The sequence below is a fragment of the Muntiacus reevesi genome, chromosome 9, assembly GCF_963930625.1.
Source record: "Muntiacus reevesi chromosome 9, mMunRee1.1, whole genome shotgun sequence".
NCBI classification, from domain to species: domain Eukaryota; kingdom Metazoa; phylum Chordata; class Mammalia; order Artiodactyla; family Cervidae; genus Muntiacus; species Muntiacus reevesi.
Genome location: NC_089257.1, coordinates 6984545 through 7004652, shown reverse-complemented (window position 1 = coordinate 7004652; position 20108 = coordinate 6984545). Strand labels below are relative to the sequence as shown.

General features: G+C 36.8%; 1 protein-coding gene and 1 pseudogene across 1 annotated transcript; both read left to right on the top strand.

Annotated features, from left to right (window-relative positions):
- The first annotated feature begins 10737 nt into the window (after positions 1–10737).
- LOC136174999 (olfactory receptor 10AG1-like) lies at positions 10738–11697 on the top strand. The gene has a single exon (XM_065945292.1). The coding sequence runs from the start codon at positions 10747–10749 to the stop codon at positions 11695–11697; it is 951 nt and encodes a 316-aa protein (XP_065801364.1). The 5' UTR covers positions 10738–10746.
- A 6312-nt stretch (positions 11698–18009) lies between these two features.
- LOC136175038 (olfactory receptor 5W2-like) lies at positions 18010–18942 on the top strand (annotated as a pseudogene).
- Positions 18943–20108: the final 1166 nt, after the last annotated feature.

The window sequence follows — 20108 nt, the reverse complement described above, 5'->3', positions numbered from 1 at the left end:
TCAGAATTACACAAAGCTCCCACAATTGCATTTACATTAGTGTGCCTTGCCTAATCCTCTATATTTTTAACCTTCTCTAAGTGATATGATATTTAAACCTTTGAACTGATATTCACCAGGAAAATGAGCATCTGTCAATAAAATCATTAACAGGTATCCTCCCAATTACATTCAGATGGCATGGTGGTAAAGAATCTGCCTGCCAGTGCAGGAGATGCAAGAGACAAGAGTTAGATCCCTGGGTTAGGAAGTTCCCCTGCAATAGGAAAGAGCAACTCACTCCAGTCTTCTTGCTTATAAAATTCCACGAACAGAGGAGCCTGGTGGGCTGCAGTCTAGGCGGACACAGAGTCAGATACGACTGAGCACACACACACACACACACACACACACAAGCACAATCAGCAACTCATTTGGAGAATACGTCCACTGGAGTTCTTTTGAAATTATGCTCTTTTGTTGTTTTAGTTATAATTGTACACATGTGTATAAGGCAATGTTAGCTCCTGTTTTGAAGCTAGTTATGTTTCTCTTCTCAGTCCATTTGCTTGTTTTACCATCTAGGGAGTAAATATGGTGTACCAGGTTTAGTTACTTATGCATTTTATTCATAGCATCTATATGTATATATACCTTCTAATTAAATGTTTCATATGCTTATATACTTTCATATATAGTCTGTAATGTAATCTAGGATGATGATTATAATAAAGATGACAAAGATGACTATCTAGATGGAGAAAACAATAATAGTTTTGTTTCTGAAATTTAGGAAAGCAAGAATCACAGCCCCATAGAAATAGTGCTGTCCCCTAAGTTCACATTATGTACCTTTTCTGCTTCAAACAATTCCCCATTTACATTGTTACATAACATTGAGCAGCACTCCCCGTGCAATAGGCAGGTCATTGGTGGACATCCATTTTAAATACAGCAGTGTGTACATGTCACTTTTTTTTTTTTTAGATTCTGCAATTAAATGATGTAATATGATATTTCTCTTTCTATGTCTGACCACACTCAGTATGACAGTCTCTAGGTCCATCCATGTTGTTGCAAATGGAATTATTTTACTCTTTTTAACAGCTGAATAATAAACTGGGGAAAATTCTGAAAGAGATGGGAATATCAGACCACCTGACCTGCCTCTTGAGAATCTGTATACAGGTCAGGAAGCAACAGTTAGAACTGGCCATGGAACAACAGACTGGTTCCAAATAGGAAAAGGAGTACATCAAGGCCGTATATTGTCACCCTGCTTTTTTAACTTATATGCAGAGTACATCATGAGAAACGCTAGGCTGGAGGAAGCACAAGCTGGAATCAAGATGGCCAGGAGAAATATCAATAACTCCAGATATGCAGATGACACCACCCTGATGGTAGAAAGTGAAGAAGAACTAAAGAGCCTCTTGATGAAAGTGAGAGAGGAGAGTGAAAAAGTTGGCTTAAAGCTCAACATTCAGAAAACTAAGATCATGGCATCCAGTCCCATCACTTCATGGTAAATAGATGGGGAAACAGTGGAAACAGTAGCTGACTTTATCTTTGGGGGCTCCAAAATCACAGCAGATGGTGATTGCAGCCATGAAATTAAAAGACGCTTACTCCTTGATACAAAAATTATGAAAATTTAAAATGCATATTAAAAAGCAGAGACAGTACTTTGCCAACAAAGGTCCGTCTAGTCAAGGCTACAGTTTTTCCAGTGGTCATGTATACATGTGAAAGTTGGACTCTAAAGAAAGCTGAGCACCAAAGAACACTTGCTTTTGAACTGTGGTGTTGGAGAAGACTCTTGAGAGTCCCTTGGACTGCAAGGAAATCCAACCAGTCCATCCTAAAGGAGATCAGTCCTGGGTGTTCACTGGAAGGACTGATGCTGAAGCTGAACTTCAATACTTTGGCCACGTTATGCAAAGAGCTGACTCTTTTGAAAAGATCCTGAAGCTGGGAAAGATTGAAGGCAGGAGAAGGGACGACAGAGGATGATATGGCTGGTTGGCATCACCAACTCAATGGACATGAGTTTGGGTAGACTCCAGGATTGGTGATGGACAGGGAGGCCTGGCATGCTGTGGTTCATAGAGTCACAAAGAGTGAGACACAACTGAGTGACTGAACTGAACTGAATATCAGGTTTTAGTACCATTAATGTGTGTGTTATGATTGACATTTTGGATGTTCCAAGGGAAGTGCGCTTTTCTTTTCTGAGAATGCATTTAACCCAACTTTATATGATGTCTGAACTTCTGTGGATATAGACACATGTGTATATAGACACATTTCATAAGCATCTTGCAAGAATTTAATATATTTACAAGTCAATGGGAAGAGCATTAAGAAAGGCCCTGAATGACCTACTGATATTTCAAAGAAAAGTATTGTATGTGTCTGTAAGTGTGACTTTCATAATTATGATATTCCATAGCTAGATATTTGATGATCTGAAAGCAGCTGTTCAACAAATACCTTACATTTTAAATAGTATTTCATTTTGTAATCTATTTTGTTGTTGTTGTATAATTCTAACATGTAAAAGCATTGTTAAACCTGCAAACTTTACATATTTTCTTATAATTTGGCTCACAACAACTATGACTCCTTCATCATTACTTGAAATATTAGCTCAAAGATAAAAATGATTTCAAGAGATGTTATTAATAATACCTGTATCTGTACTGATCTGTGCTTATTTTCAATTTATTTTTGTTGTGAATATTCATACAGTCCTAATAAGCTCCTACATCTAAATTTTTTTCAAGATAAAGTCAGCAAAATGTTTATAAAATCTCTCTATAGGAAGAGTAAAATGTCCCAATTGCCTTCAAAAATATAAAGTGAAAGTCAAGGTCCCTGCGTTGTTTCCTACTCTTTGTGACCCTGTGGATTATACAGTCCATGGAATTCTCCAGGCCAGAATACTGGAGTGGGTAGTGTTTCCCTTCTCCAGGGAATCTTCCCAACCCAGGGACTGAACCCAGGTCTCCCACACTCCAGGGAGATTCTTAACCAGCTGAGCCACAAAGGTAGCCAAAGAATATTGAAGTGGGTAGCCTATCCCTTCTCCAGGAGTCTTCCTGACCCAGGAAGGGAACTGAGGTCTCCTGCATTGCAGGCGGATTCTTTACCAACTAAACTATTAGGGAAGCCCAAACAGAAAATACAAGCTAAAAGGGAAAATATTTGAAAGTTGCATATATCAAATAAGAAATATATAGAAAGATTATGCAAATAACTCTTAAAGCCAACAGGAAGAAAAGAAGCAATCTAGCATCAGATGTATGAGTTTTTTTCTTCTTCATTGATGTATCATTGGTATTCAATATTGTGCTAGTTTCCACAGTATAATAAAGTGAATTAAATATATGTATACATATGTCCCCTCCCTCTGACCCCTGACACCCCATCATCTAGGTCACCGCAGAGCAATGAGTTGAGCTCCCTGTGGTTTAAAGCAGGTTCCCACTAGCTCTCTGGCCATCATCAAAAAATCTACAAACAAGAAACGCTAGAGAGGGCATAGAGAAAAAGGAACCCTCTTGCACTGTTGGTGGAACTTAAATTGACACAGCCACTGTGCAGACCAGTATGGAGGTTCCTTAAGAAACTAATATAGAACTGCCATTGACCCAAGAATCCCACTACTGGGCATATACCCTGAGAAAACCATAATTCAAAAAGACACATGCACCCCAATGCTCATTGCAGCATTATTTACAATAGCCAGTACATGGAAGTAATCTAAATGTCCACTAAATGTACAAAACTCTTAAATAGATATTTTACTAAAGCAGACAGCAGAAGCCAAATAATCACATAAAGGATAGTCACTGCCATTAGTCATTATCAAAATGCAAATAAAAACAAAACAGATTATGCTATGCATGTATTTCAATTGTTAGAATTAAAATAAAACAAATTACAAAATAATATAATTCAAAATTGGTGTGTACATATATAACACTTGAATAGCTTTCAATGCATGAGCATCAAATTTCTAAACTGTGTCTTATTAATCTTCATAAGAGTATAAATCTTTTCCCACTTCCTATAGTTAAATCTAATATCTTTCTCCATTGTATTTTGTGAGTTTGTGTCTGTGAGTTTGTTTGTAGGGCGTGGTACAGAAAATACTGTTCTATTACCTGATGGTCTCTGTACTGAGAGTTGCCACAATTAACTTGAGGGCATCCTTGGCTGGGGAGACAATATAGTAACTTCTTGGAGTTATAGTTTGTGACAAGTGAGGGCAGCTGATAGAAATGGGAGTCTGGGCTGGACAGATGGCAGCACAGCTAGAAATATTTGCATCCTCTCTCCCAGTTCAGTGTGAAATTGTGACTAATGCTGATATGAGGGATCATGCCTGGAAATTCAGGATTCTGTTTCTAGTTTGCACATCTAAAAAGGAGTGAGTGAGCATTCCTTTGTATACACCTGTCGTCCGGGAGGCACTGAGGACTACCTGACTCATGTGGACCTAGAGATTGAAGGTCCGTATTGAAGACGACACAGCAGCCCCGACGGTCCTGGATTTCTTACTACAGAACACTTACAGAAATGCAAAATTCCCTGTAAGGCAGTATATATTTACATCTTTTTAGACCATCTTTATTTTATAAAAGTAATATATCAATCATCATAAATCATTGCTTTATAATGCTTATATTTCTTAGTAATTGCAAAATACAGGAAGAGAGACAGAGAATTTAGAGAATGCGTGGTATAGACAGGTATGGTTTTACTTGTTGTACCAAACTTCTTGAGTGGCATGCAGAAAGGTTTAGTTCAATTAGAAAGTTACTTGGGGAAGAAGCTGATCCCAAGAGTAAGAATAATTCCTATTTAAAGAGCACTATTAGTTATGAAGATAGCAGATATTTAGAGGGTGGTTAAGCCTGGTATCAAATACTTGATGTCAAAAATTACCTAACTACCAAAAAAAAAAAAAAAAACAAAACCACAAAACATTCAGTTTCTATCAGCTTTTAACTCAATAGCTCAATTAATAAAGGTAAGCATTGTATTTAACTTCAATCTAAACAGGTAAGCATGATTCATTTTTGTCCAATGTCAAATTTAGTTTTAAATGTACCTATTTATATGTAACATCAGGCAAAAAACCCTCACTTCAGAAAATTTAGCAAGGAAATTTTGTTGTTATTCTTGTTTAATTTCAAAACCCTGATTCAGATAGCCTTTTTAATTTTCTGATGCACATTATTATATTATCAAATAAAAAATTACAAAAGTACTTTATAATATAGTGGGCCAATATACCAAAGTTTACCAACCACTGCATCACTATCATAATCATTTAAATGCTAACCTTTATTAAGTGATTGCTATGTGTTATGTATGTATTTAAGAAGTTTGCATGTATCAAACCTGGGGATATCTCATTAAAATTAATTGTATATAACTAAGGAATAAGATAGTAAATGAACTTTATTAAAAGGATTTTGCATCTTATTAACATAAAATACTGCTTGTTAAAAATAACTTTTATGGTAACTGAATCTGACAATGCGAAAGAGATTTTGGTATGTTTTCATTTTAATCTTTAGAAACTTCAAATAAGGAATTCAGTTCAGTTCAGTTCAGTTGCTCAGTTGTGACTGACTCTTTGTGAACCCATGAACTGCAGCACGCAAGGAATTAGACTTCTGGAGTCACAATTTTAGACTTTTACTTCCTATCTTCAATTTGATTTTACAAACCTGCTTTCAATAGCACCACGTACATTTTAATGATAGATGATGTACTTGCTTATTATAATCCTCACACAGTGGGAAGACCAGAAAAGCAAACATGAGTTATTTGGATAAAAACAGAAGTGACTACACAAGCTGAATAATTTAGCGGCTCTTCTTTCCGAGTGTGGCAGTTGTACTCTCTAAAGGTTCCTGGAAGTTGGAAACCAGCATTGCGAGGTTTGAGAAGAAAGATGCTGATGAGATTGAGTTTATAAAGCTAAGCGTAACTTGGGTAGGATTTGAATAACTTTAATATTTCTTAATTTAAGTATGATTTTACATTGATAATTCCACTTAAGATTCATAAAATCTTGCTCCATTTGACAAAGAAAAGCAAAGTTAAGAATAAAAAAGATTTCAGTAAATTGTAAATTAAGAACACTGTATTTTTGATTGCAAGTTCTGTTTTTCGACTTCTTTTGGCTGTTTTTTTTTTTTGTTTTTTTTTTGTTTTTTTTTTTTTTACATTAGGAAAAAATGTAATTTTATTGGAAAAATCATTGTGAACTCATGACCTTTAACAGAAATGTGTTTTTCTGACTGCAGTCCATTAATAGGTGCACTTCTGCCAACCCCTGACTCTCACTGAAATGACCTGAGACTTCTTTTTTTTTTTTTTTTTTTTTTTTTTTAATATTATTTTATTAGTTGGAGGCCAATCACTTTACAACATTTCAGTGGGTTTTGTCATACATTGACATGAATCAGCCATATAGTTACATGTATTCCCCATCCCGATCCCCCCTCCCACCTCCCTCCCCACCCGACTCCTCAGGGTCCTCCCAGTGCACCAGGCCCGAGCACCTGACTCATGTATCCCACCTGGGCTGGTGGTCCGTTTCACCATAGATAATATACATGCTGTTCTTTCAAAACATCCCACCCTCACGTTCTCCCCCAGAGTTCAAAAGTCTGTTCTGTATTTCTGTGTCTCTTTTTCTGTTTTGCATATAGGGTTATCGCCACCATCTATCTAAATTCCGTATATATGTGTTAGTATACTGTAATGTTCTTTATCTTTCTGACTTACTTCACTCTGTATAATGGGCTCCAGTTTCATCCATCTCATTAGAACTGATTCAAATGAATTCTTTTTAACGGCTGAGTAATATTCCATGGTGTATATGTACCACAGCTTCCTTATCCATTCATCTGCTGATGGGCATCTAGGTTGCTTCCATGTCCTGGCTATTATAAACAGTGCTGCGATGAACATTGGGGTGCACGTGTCTCTTTCAGATCTGGATTCCTCAGTGTGTATGCCCAGAAGTGGTATTGCTGGGTCATATGGCAGTTCTATTTCCAGTTTTTTAAGAAATCTCCACACTGTTTTCCATAGTGGCTGTACTAGTTTGCATTCCCACCAACAGTGTAAGAGGGTTCCCTTTTCTCCACACCCTCTCCAGCATTTATTGCTTGTAGACTTTTGGATAGCAGCCATCCTGACTGGCGTGTAATGGTACCTCATTGTGGTTTTGATTTGCATTTCTCTGATGATGAGGAGACTTTAATACCCCACTCACAACCATGGATAGATCAACTAAACAGAAAATCAACAAGGAAACACAAACCTTAAATGATACAATGGACCAGCTAGACCTAATTGATATCTATAGGACATTTCACCCCAAAACAATCAACTTCACCTTTTTCTCAAGTGCACACGGAACCTTCTCCAGAATAGATCACATCCTGGGCCATAAATCTGGTCTTGGAAAATTCAAAAAAATTGAAATCATTCCAGTCATCTTTTCTGACCACAGTGCAGTAAGATTAGATCTCAATTACAGGAAAAAAATTGTTAAAAATTCCAACATATGGAGGCTAAATAACACGCTTCTGAATAACCAACAAATCATAGAAGAAATCAAAAAAGAAATCAAAGTATGTATAGAAATAAATGAAAATGAAAACACAACAACCCAAAACCTATGGGACACTGTAAAAGCAGTGCTAAGGGGAAGGTTCATAGCATTACAGGCACACATCAAGAAACAAGAAAAAAGCCAAATAAATAACCTAACTCTACACCTAAAACAATTAGAGAAGGAAGAAATGAAGAACCCCAGGGTTAGCAGAAGGAAAGAAATCTTAAAAATTAGGGCAGAAATAAATGCAAAAGAAACTAAAGAGACCATAGCAAAAATCAACAAAGCTAAAAGCTGGTTTTTTGAAAAAATAAACAAAATTGACAAACCATTGGCTGTTTTTTGAACCTGAGTTTCAGTATGATTTTCAAATGTACTACCCTGTGTGAAAAAGTGAAAGTGTTAGTCGCTCAGTTATGTCCGATTCTTTGCGACCCCATGGACTGTAACCCACCAGGCTACTCTGTTTATGGAATTCTCCAGGCAAGAATACTGGGGTGGGTAGCCATTCCCTTCTCCATGGGATCTTCTTGACCTAGGGATATTCGAATGTACTGTCCTACTTGAACAGAAAGGAATAATTTAGATAGAAGTCCAAAAAATGAGAGAAGACCTTTTATCAAAAGAAGATACAATAAAATTAACAAACAAACAAAGAAAAACGACTGACAGTAGTTTCTGAAGGCAGAGGTTAACTCATCAATGTAGGGCATGGTGCATTCTGGACTGAAAAGACTGAGAGCTCATTCAACAAGCAGTTTTAATCAGTATCCAGGTATTACACTCTGCATTGAATTAAACGGGTGAATAAACGTGGATAAAGGTGTCAGGATAAGGTAGTGAAAAACATAGGCACTGTTTCATAGTCTTATACACACAAAATCATATCTTAATAATGTCACCTATCAGACCCCCTTTTCTGATCATTTTAAAGACTCAGTTAAAGCATTTTTATGTTTCTGAAAATCACATTTTCATTGAGAAAATTCTATAATAATGAGTTAGTTTAAATAGCTTTTGATCCTTAATATATATTATATGTAAAATATAAATATATATAAGTAGTCTGAAATATTGCAGATGATAAAACAGACTCCTATTTAGCTTTCCTTTTCCTGCTGCTGCTGCTGCAGCTGCTAAGTCGCGTCAGTCGTGTCTGACTCTGTGCGACCCCAAAGGCGCAGCCCACCAGTCTCCGCCGTCCCAAGGGAGAAGGAATCCCTCGGGATGCTCAAGTTCTGGATGGACTGCTCCTTCTGCCCCACATGTGTGTCTGCACTTCTGTAGCTGAAATGTTGACCCTCGTCCTCACTTAAAACTGTTAGAATACGGATATAGGTTTGTCTCTTCCTTGCAGTGGCTTTGCCTTTGTGAACTTTCAAATTAGTTAAGACATACCATGAAAGTTATGCATGATATACTGAAAACAATGATGTAATTTGTAACTTCTACAAGAGTGGGTGAAAAGAGTATAATTTCTAGATACACACACACTCTATAAAAGGTACGCCTGAACTGTACTGGTCTAAAAAAATTGGTGATTCTTTCAACAAGCAATTTTAATCAGTATACAAGTACTACAGTCTGCACTGAATTAAATAAGTAAATAAAACAGGAGGATACAGGAGCTTGTTCTGAATTTTGGGTAGAAATCCTCACTTACATCTTGGGACTGTTGTAAAGAAACAATCAAGTTGATTCATTTTAATTTATTCAATAAATTAAGGAATTGCTTTTGAGAAAATATACTATATACTCCATAGAAAGATGTATGAATATCACAAGAAGCTTAAGATCTAGCTATAGCAAAGGACAAGTGCTTAACAAAGATGGACAATCTCAACTCAACATATTCACATTCACATAAACAAACATATACACACACACACACACACACACACACAAAAAAAAAACCCACAAGAATTAATGAATTAAATGGGGCCAGCAGAACAACAGCAATTATCAAGAATGTGAATAATTTAGGAAGATCTCAGAGATGAACTATGGCTGATGTTTCTTTCAGGCAGTAAGTGTGTGAGAGGTGAGCATTCTAGTTAGAACCCCTAGCTGGAACATAAGTGCCAGATGTACCTATTTCTTCTCTCTTGGGTGTTCCTGACAAGAAAGATCAGCTTAATGATTCTTTTCTCCAAGTTGGAAAATCTGAATTAAAAGTTATGACTACTGGAACTTCCCTGGTGGTCCAGGGGTTAAGGCTCCCTGATTCCACTGCAAGGGTCCAGATCTGATCCCTAGTCTGGGAACTAGGATCCTACATGCCATGTGGCCAAACTAAAATAAATACATGAGTAAAAAGAGAAATTAGATATTAAAAAAAAAATCTATGACTGTTGCTTTCATAGACGTTACATTGAAGTACACTCTTTTAAAAGATAAATCATATCCCATAATACTCAATGGTCAGCTCATTAATTTGGTTTTATATTAAAAGAGCTAAATATGCGTAATGTCAAAGACAAACAACATTTCGAAATACCAATGGAAGATCATCATTTTAAAAATTAACTACCTTTACCCCAAAACAATTTTAAGTGGCTTACAAAATATATACAGGAACAATAATATTAATTTTGAGTTGATGATAATGGAAAACAGAATAGGGAGGTGAAAATAGCATGTCAGTTGAAAACATGAAATCATTGTTACAACTGAACATAATTTTCAATTTGAATTTCTAAATGTTCAGATGAATAGCAAAATTGCAATCACACATCTTCAGAATCTAAGCAATAAATAATATATGGTAGAGAAAACAGAGACTGAAGTTTTTTCTTTCAGATAGATTTAATGATAAATAAAGGTAGGGAGGCGTGAGGGGGGATCGGGATGGGTAACACATGTAAATCCATGGCTGATTAATGTCAATGTATGGCAAAAACCACTACAATATTGTTAAGTAATTAGCCTCCAACTAATAAAAATAAATGAAAAAAAAAAAAAAAAGGTATACTTCTCTGTACTTTTAGAGCACCTGGCATTATAAGTTTGGTTTTTATAGGGAAATGAAAAATAAGAACACATATAGTCTAGTTTATACACAAAAAGGAAGAGTCAATAAAAATGAAATGACAGTGCCTCTGATTGAATCATTCCCACAGATGAAATATGAAGAGATGGAAGCAAACGACAACATGTCCACAGTGATCCAGTTTGCACTACTGGGGTTTTCTGATCTTCCAAACCTACAAGGGTTATTATTTGGGGTGTTCACCATCACTTTCATCATTATTTTAATTGGAAATGGCCTCTTAATAATAATAACTTGGCTTGACCCAGCTCTGCACAAACCCATGTATTTTTTCCTGGCAAATTTTTCCTCGTTGGAAATCTGTTACACATCCGTCACTCTCCCTAGGATCCTGGTGAACCTCTGGACCCAGGACGGGAGCATTTCTCTGCTGGCCTGTGCTGCCCAAATGGGCTTCTTCCTGGTACTGGCAGCTGCTGAGTGCTTCCTCCTGGCGGTGATGGCCTGTGACCGCTGTGTGGCCATCTGCGACCCCCTGCACTATCCCCTGGTCATGACCCCAAAGACGTGCCTCCAGCTGGCTGTGGGCTCCTGGGCCAGTGGAATCCCAGTGCAGATAGGGCAAACGTGCTGGATCTTCACTCTGCGTTTCTGTCACTCGAACCAGATTAACCACTTCTTCTGTGACGTGCCCCCCATTCTGAAGCTGGCCTGCGGGGACACTTCTGTGCAAGAGCTGGCAGTCTATGCAGTAGCTCTGCTGTTTGTTGGCGTACCTTTTATGTTGATCCTTGCCTCTTATATCAAAATCATCTGCACCATTCTGAGGCTGCCAACAGCCAGAGGGCGAGCCAAAGCCTTCTCCACCTGTTCATCTCACCTGTTGGTTGTGCTTTTATTCTTTGGATCTGCTACCATTGCCTACTTAAGGCCCAAATCCAGACACTCTGCAGGAACGGACAGACTGCTCTCTCTCTTCTACACCATAGTGACTCCTATGTTCAATCCCATGATATATAGCCTTCGGAACAAGGATGTGATTGCAGCATTGAGAAAATTATTACTGAAGAAAGTAGTGTGATGAGTTTATTTTAAAATGCTTTAAATACTGGCCACAGGGTTATCAGAGAAAATTATTTAAAAATCTCTACATTTCCCAGTTTAGAAGTTAATCATTTCTTTTTATACTGTATTTTTCAATTCAGTTCAGTTCAGTCACGCAGTTGTGTCCAACTCTTTGCGACCCCATGGACTGCAGCATGCCAGGCCTCCCTGTCCATCACTAACTCCCAGAGTTTACTCAAACTCATGTCCATTGAGTCCGTGGTGCCATCCAACCATCTCATCCTCTGTCGTCCCCTTCTCCTGCCTTCAATCTCCCCTAGCATCAGGGTCTTGTCCGATGAGTCAGTTCTTCGCATCAGGTGGCCAATGTATTGGAGTTTCAGCTTCAGCATCAGTCCTTCCAATGAATATTCAGGACTGATTTCCTTTAGGAAGGACTGGTTGGATTTCCTTGCAGTCCAAGGGACTCTCAAGAGTCTTCTCCAGCACCACACAGATCAGCCGTGATTATTCCTATATCCCCCTCCACACACACCATCCCTCCAGGTCATCACCTGAGACTGAAACTTCCCAGCATCTCACTCCTGACTGTGCAAATATGTTGATGCTACTGTTCCACTCATCTCACTCTCTCCCACTGCCACTGTGTAAGTCCATTCCCTACACATGTGTCTCCATTCCTTTCCTGCAAAGGTTCATCAGTATCATTTTTTTTTTTTTTTAGATTACATATATATGTATTACTTACTAAAGAAGGTTTTACAAAATCATGGAGCACTGCTGTCCCAGAAGTTCGATCACTGGTTTTCAATCTTCTCTATCAGATGTAAAGCAAGTTATTTAGCTATTATTTTTTCCTTTCATTCTTTTAAAGAACAAAATTAAAATGAATATGAAGCTTATTTAAAAGCACATGGCTAGCTACACCATCCCACCAGAAGTATTGCTGTGTGAAATTTAAAAAAACCAAAAAACTGTGTTTTATTGCACAGGCTTGAATGCAATTCTAAAGGAGAAAATACACATTCATGTTTCACAGTGTTTGGTGGTGGTAGATTGTACCTCTTTAGTGACTTTTCAGCTAGTGCAGAAGCTCTTTTGTGGTAGGAAGTGTTGTTCAGAAGTGCAAGTTTTAATATTTTAATTTGTGTGTTATGATTGAGCACTTCGATGTTTAAAGAGTGCTTTCCTCTGCTATGTATGTATTCAACACACCTTCATCTGATGTATGAACCTCTGTGAATATAATCAGCTGTGACTACAGACACATCTCATTAGTACTTTGCAAGAACTTAATATATAATAATGGTGTTAAAGGGAGAGTACTAAAAGAGGTCTTATTTTAAAGAAAAGAATTGCATGCTTCTGTAGGTGAGGATTTCATAATTAAGAGCATTTTTTGCACAAATATCTACTATTTTAAAAAATGTTTTATTTTGTCATCCAGTTTGTTGCTACTTCTATATGATTTTAACATTAAAAAGCTTTGTTGAACATGCAGACTTTGCAGATTTTATTTGGAATTTGGCTTGCAAAGAATATGACCATGTCATCATTATTTGAAATAATAGTAAAATCAGAGTAGGGAAAACTATTTCCACAGCTTATGATTCACTTCAGTTCAGTTCAGTAGCTCAGTCATGTCTGACTCTTTGAGACCCCATGGCCTGCAGCACGCCAGGCCTCCCTGTTCATCACCAACTCCCAGAGCTTACCCAAACTCATGTCCATCAAGTCTGTGATGCCATCCAACCATCTCATCTTCTGTTGTGCCCTTCTCCTCCTGTCTTCAATCTTCTCCAGCATCAGGGTCTTCTCCAATGAGTCAGTTCTTTGCATCAGGTGGTCAAAGTATTGGAGTTTCAGCTTCAGCATCAGTCCTTCCAGTGAATATTCAGGACCGATCTCCTTCAGAATGGACTGGTTGAATCTCCCTGCAGTCCAAAGGACTCTCAAGTCTTCTCCAACACCACGGTTCAAAAACATCAATTCTTCAGCGCTCAGCTTTCTTTATGGTCAAATTCTGACATCCATACGTGACCACTGGAAAAGCCTTAGCTTTGACTAGACAGAGCTTTGTCATCAAAGTAGTGTATCTGCTTTTTAATATGCTGTCTAGGTTGGTCATAACTTTTCTTCCAAGGAGCAAGTGTCTTTTAATTTCATCATTAACTTTCCTTCTTTCCATAGCACATCCCTCTTACACATCACTGATGACTGATTGAAAATATCTGTAATGTCAGTTGTTACTTCTCATCTTTCATTTCTAATTTTATTGACTTGAGTCTTCTCTTTGCTGTTCTTGCTGAGTCTGACCGAATGTTCATCAACTTCATATTCTCAAAGAGCCGGCTTTTAGTTTCACTGACCTTTGCTATTATTTTCTTTATATTTTTCTTTTATTTATGCTCTGATCTTTATGTTGTGGTTCCTTCTATTAACTTTGGGTTTTGTTTATTCTTTCTCTAGTTGCTTTAGGTGTAATGTAAGGTTGTTGATTTGTGGTTTGTCCTGTTTCCTGGGGTAAGTCTGTACTGTCATAAGCTTCCTTCTTAGAACTGCTTTTACTGAGCACCTTAGGTTTTGGATTGCCGTGTTTCTGTTGTCATTTGTCTCTAGGTATTTTTTTATTTCCTCTTTGTTTTCTTCAGTGATATTGGTTGTTTAGTCACATATAGTTTAGCTTCCATATGTTTGTGTCTTTTACAGCTTTATCTTGTAATGGATTTCTCATATTGTCATTGGAAACAGATGCTGGTTATTATTTCAATTTTTAAAACTTTACCAAGTCTTGGTTTGTGATCCATGATATGATCTATTGTGGAAAATGTTCCATGTTTACTTGAGATGAATGTGTATTCTGCTTCTTTCAGATGGAATGTCCTACAAATATCAAATCTATCTGGTCTATTGTGTCATTTAAGAATAGGTTTACTTATTAATTTTCTGCCTGGGTGACCGGTCCACTGGTGTAATTTGAGTCCTAAAGTTCCCCACTATTATTGTGTTGCTGCTAATTTCCCCTTTTATAGATATTACCATTTGCCTTATATATTGAAGTGTTCCTGTGTTGGGTACATATATAGTTATAATTGTTATGTCTTCTTCATGGATTGATCCCGTGGTCATTGTATAGTGTCTTTCCTTGTCTCTTTCAACATTCTTTATTTAAAATCTATCTTATCTGATATGAGTATTGCTTTTCCAGCTTTCTTTTGATTTTCATTTGCATGGAATATCTTCTTACATTCCCTCATTTTCAGTCTGTATGTGTCTCTAGGTCTGAAGTGGGTTTCTTTGTGTATATCTTCTTGATGAGACTTAATTTGTCGAAAATCTTTGTTCAATTTTTATTAAATTCTTTGTTTTCTTACTGTCTGTGTGGACTCTTCATGTACTTTGGCTACATGTTCTTTGTCAGATATATTTTTCAAACATTTTTCCTCAATCTTTGAATATGCATGTATTTACATATATATTCAAAAGCTTGCTTCTCTGATTTATTTTTGCACACTGCTCCACTTATCTCTTGCTACATAAACTGCATTTCAAAACTAGATAACTTGAGAATGAACACTGACCATATGTGCTCAGTCATGTCTGACTCTTTGTGACCCCATGGATGGTAGCCTGCCAGGCTCCTCGGCCCAAATTTCCCAGGCAAGAATACTGGAGTGGGTTGCCATTTTCTACTCCAGGGGCTCTTCTGGACTCGGGATCAAACTCACATCTTCTGTTAGGCAGTCAGATTCTTTTCTACTGAGCCACCTGGGAAACCCTTGAAAATACATGCATTTATATATCTTCAAAAGCTTGTTTCTCTGATTTATTTTTGCACACTGTGCTAGTTATCTCTTCCTACCTAAACTGTATTTCAAAACTAAATTGCTTAAGAGAATGACCACTGACTCCTTATTTTGTTCTTTCTAGTGTTTACTGAGGTTGCATGAAATATTCAGTGGAAAGATTGGCTAGGTTCAAGTTCTTTAATTATTGACATGATGAGAATGTCTAGAAAGATGAACCCAAATTCTCCCCTTTCAGTTCATGTAATCTCAGAATGTGCCACACTGTTTAATCAGATGGCTAGTTGTAATAGTAATTCATGGTTTTCACATATTGTCTTCTTCAAGACAAGACCCAGAGTGACTTACAATATTTCTGCCAATGTTGTTTGTCAAAACAGATGAACTATGGCAAAAATTCAAAGAAATATAAATATGCAATATAGATGAACCTTGAAAATATTCCAATGAAGACAAGAAGGCTGATGAAAAGAATAACAAAGAAAAAGAAAAGAAAAACAAGCAAGCAAGCAAACAAACAAAAATGTGTGTTGCATAATTCTGTTTAAAAGGAGGCCAAGAATGGAAAGCAAAGAATCAGAAAGTGAATTAGTAGTTGCCAGAGCTCAGGGAGGAAGGAAAGGAAAGTGACAGCTAATAAATATGGATTTCTTGTTGTAATGATGAAAATGTTGTGGCAGTAAAGACTGGTGATAACCTAAGAACCTTAAAAATATAGTAAAAAGAAAGAACTGTATACATTAGAAGGCTGAATTCTATGATGTACACATTGCATTTCAGTAAAAAAGAAAACATGAACCAAGTGTGGTAATATCCTTAAATGAAATGTGAAGAAACTCTAAAACACTATGAACAAATCTAACAAAACGGAAATAATGGAGGGAGGATTTTTTGAGTTTCAGTATGTTTACTCTTTACCTAAAGAAGGATGAAACCATTTCAGGGTAACTGTGAAGCACATCATACCAAAAAAAAAAAAAAAAAAAAAAAAAAAAAAAATTGCAGTTTTCTTTTTACCAAAGATCAATTTGATGACATTAGTGAAGCATGAAAATTCAGCCTGTACTAAGTGGCTTCTGAATTCTCAGGAGAAGACACACAAGCAGAAACATAATTAATGAAATGTTTGCATCAGATCAAAGCAGGGGGCAGTGGCACAGGGATTTAAGTCCCGATGCACCTGGTAATATAAGGGGCCATCTGCCTTTTGTTCAGCTAGCTAAGACCTGGTCATCTCAGGTGGGTTTCCAGTTCCTAACTTAAAGAATATAGAAGAAAATACTTAACATTTTGAGGGAAAAAAAAATTGTAAATGAACCATATTGTGTCTGCCTCTTCATTAAAATCTGAACTCAATGACCAGACATATTTCGATCTCAGAATCACAAGAATCTGAACTGGTTACTATCCATAATGCAGCTGTTTATTTATTTTATTTTGCTGTTTCTTCACAGGAAATATTTACTCTTTTTATCATTGGAAAAGTGTATACATGAATTTAAAGCATCTTTTGCTTTATTAAAATAGAGTAGGTACTGCAATAAAAATAAAAAATGTACAAATTCATCTCTATGTGAACCACTTGCCATGTTTACTTAGGTCTGAGGGGATAAAATGTTCATTGCTTCCATTCTATTCTTATAAACATTAAAATGTACACATACACACATATAACAAAGAGGAAAATCTATGCATTTTAGAAACATTATTGTCCCTCATCTTATTTCCACTTTAGTAAATAACAGGCCATTTAAAATCTAAAATGATGTGAATCATACAATAAATTCTGTTGTTTTCACTTCCTTTTAGCTCTTTTTTCCACTTGTTAAGAGATTCACCTTTTGACAACTACCACTCCACAAAGAGGTAATTAGCATTGTAGGGAAGCAAGAGTACATTTCTATAAAATCAGGTCACTAATACTTAATTCATATCTAAGCAAATACTGAACATAACATAAACTAAAATCAGGAATATAATTATTTTTTATTACTAGTCATTGATATACTCACTGTTTCTCGAACTAAGTCAAATTCTCCGAAACCAATCATTCTTTCTTGAGAAACATAAAAATTGTTATTGTTTTTTGTATCTAAGTGGCTATTTTCAGCCATCATAGATGCTCAGTCCTATGTCTTACAGTTTGGTCTCTCTAACACTGGTGTCTCTTCTAGGTTTTTCTCAAGAGGTAACGAGTTAAATATCTCTAAATCTACTCCCTGGGATGAAGAAACTAACACTCAGAGAAGAGCTTACAGAAAGTAAAAAACCTCATGAATGACATCTAGATTTACATCCAATTTCTCAAAGGTCTTTCTCAGGTACATTTTTTTATTATTGCAGAATAGAGAGTCATGCCTCTTTAAAGAGTGGGTGCATGAGTGAATAATTTCCTAAGTATAAAAAGACACTTACAGAGAAGATATTCTATCTTTTGACATTTTGTAGATGCTGAAAAGTGTTACACATGCAAGTATCATTTTCTTGATCATTTTCTCCGGAAGTTTACACAAGAACAAAGAAGAATGGAAGGAGAGAATTGTTCCTCCTTAACTGAATTCATTTTCTTGGGAATTACTGATAACACTGAGAACAAAGTGATCCTATTTACAATGTTTCTCCTTGTCTATCTCATTACTCTTCTGGCAAATCTCGGAATGATAACCCTGATTCGGATGGATCCCCAGCTGCACACACCCATGTACTTCTTCCTCAGCCACCTCTCCTTCTGTGACCTCAGCATTTCCACAGCAGTTGGCCCCAAGATGCTGGTGGACATATTTGCTAAGAACAGATCGATTCCCTTCTATGGCTGCGCCCTGCAATTACTGGTGCTCTATACCTTTATAGATTGTGAGTGTCTCCTGCTGGCAGTGATGGCCTATGACCGGTACAAGGCCGTCAGCAGCCCCTTGCTCTACGCGGTCAGCATGTCCAGCAGGCTGTGCTCCCTGCTCATGGCGGGGGTTTACCTGGTGAGTATAGCAGAAACTTTGATACACTTGACATTAGCCTTCCGCTTATGTTTCTGTGGGTCAAATGAGATTAATCACTTTTTCTGTGATGTTGCTCCTCTTCTATTGCTATCTTGCTCAGATACGCAGGTCAATGAGTTACTGATATTTACTGCTTTTGGCTTCATTGAACTGAGTACAATTTCAGGAGTTCTTGTCTCTTATTGTTATATTATCCTATCAGTCTTGAAGATCCACTCTGCCAAAGGGGGGATCTAAGCTTTCTCTACCTGCATCTCTCACCTAACCTCTGTGGCAATTTTCCAGGGAACAATGCTCTTCATGTATTTCAGGTCAAGTTCTTCCTACTCTCTAGATGAAGACAAAATGACCTCTTTGTTTTACACCCTTGTGATTCCCATGTTAAAACCTCTGATTTACAGCCTAAGGAATAAGGATGTGAAACAAACTCTGAAAAAATTGAAGAATAAGTGGTTTTAAAAATTTATATTTTGTGTATGTACACACAAACACATCCATACATATATGGTGATTGTTGATTTATTAAAATTAAATGATAGGTTACATGAGAAACATAATTTCTATTGGAAGTATATTGCTATTTCCCCCACCTGCCATGCTTCTTTATATTTCCTGAATTTGTATACGGCATCAGTTTCTGGGAAAAGCTTTTCTGACTTTTTCAATACATTAATTTTGTTCAGTTTTTAGTCAAGCACTATTTAAATTACACTAAGATATAGAATGCATTTTGTTCATTGGTCTTTGAGCTTTTCAGTTCTTCATGTACTACAATACATCTTGTAGTTTAAATACAATTAAATATAAGCTAGTATTAACAATGCATTAACTAAATAGTCAAGTAATTCATAAGAAGCCTGAAATTCATCATGAGATAATGCATAGTGGTCTATTATTCAAAAGTAAAAATATCTAAAACCAGTCTAAAGAAAAGGCATCTTTGGATATTCAGTCAAATCAGAAAAGGATTCAATTTGGGAGATGAAAAAATAGTAGGCAGAGGATCTGACAGTTACTCAGATCTTGAAGTGTACGAGTCCATGCCTGTTAGAAGTCATATTGGCTATGACATGGAAGAACCATGAGGAGCATATGCTAGGTGAAATAATTCATACAGAGGGAGACAAGTACTGTACGGGTCTCACAAGCACGTAGAATCCAACTGGTCAATCACACAGAGCCAGAGAATAGATTGGGTATTGCTGCGGGCTGAACGGTGGGAGCAATGGGTGATGCTGATCAAAGGTTACAAACTTTCTGTTGCTCAATGAATAAGTTCTGGGGTCTAATGTGCACTGTGACTCTAGTTAAAATTGTGTATTGTAAGACTGACATTTGCTGAGAGAGTAGTTCTTAAAGGTTTTCATGGTATGCACACTCAAAATGATAGCTATGTAAATTGATGAATGTGCTAACTAACTTTGTTGTAGCAATTATTTCACAATGTACACATATATTAAATCTTCATGCCCTATATCATAAGCATGTTGTCAATTTTATCTGAATGCAGTTTAAAAAAAGGAGTAAAAGAAGCTAAGGGACAGTGGACAGAATCATAGTAAAGTACATAATTGTGCTTCATTATCAGCTGTAGATTCTTCTGTGACTCTCTGCACACCAATTTC

What these genes read in the sequence shown, in the direction of transcription:
- LOC136174999 (XM_065945292.1), top strand. Translation starts at nt 10,747, where the DNA reads ATGAAATATGAAGAGATGGAAGCAAACGACAACATGTCCACAGTGATC.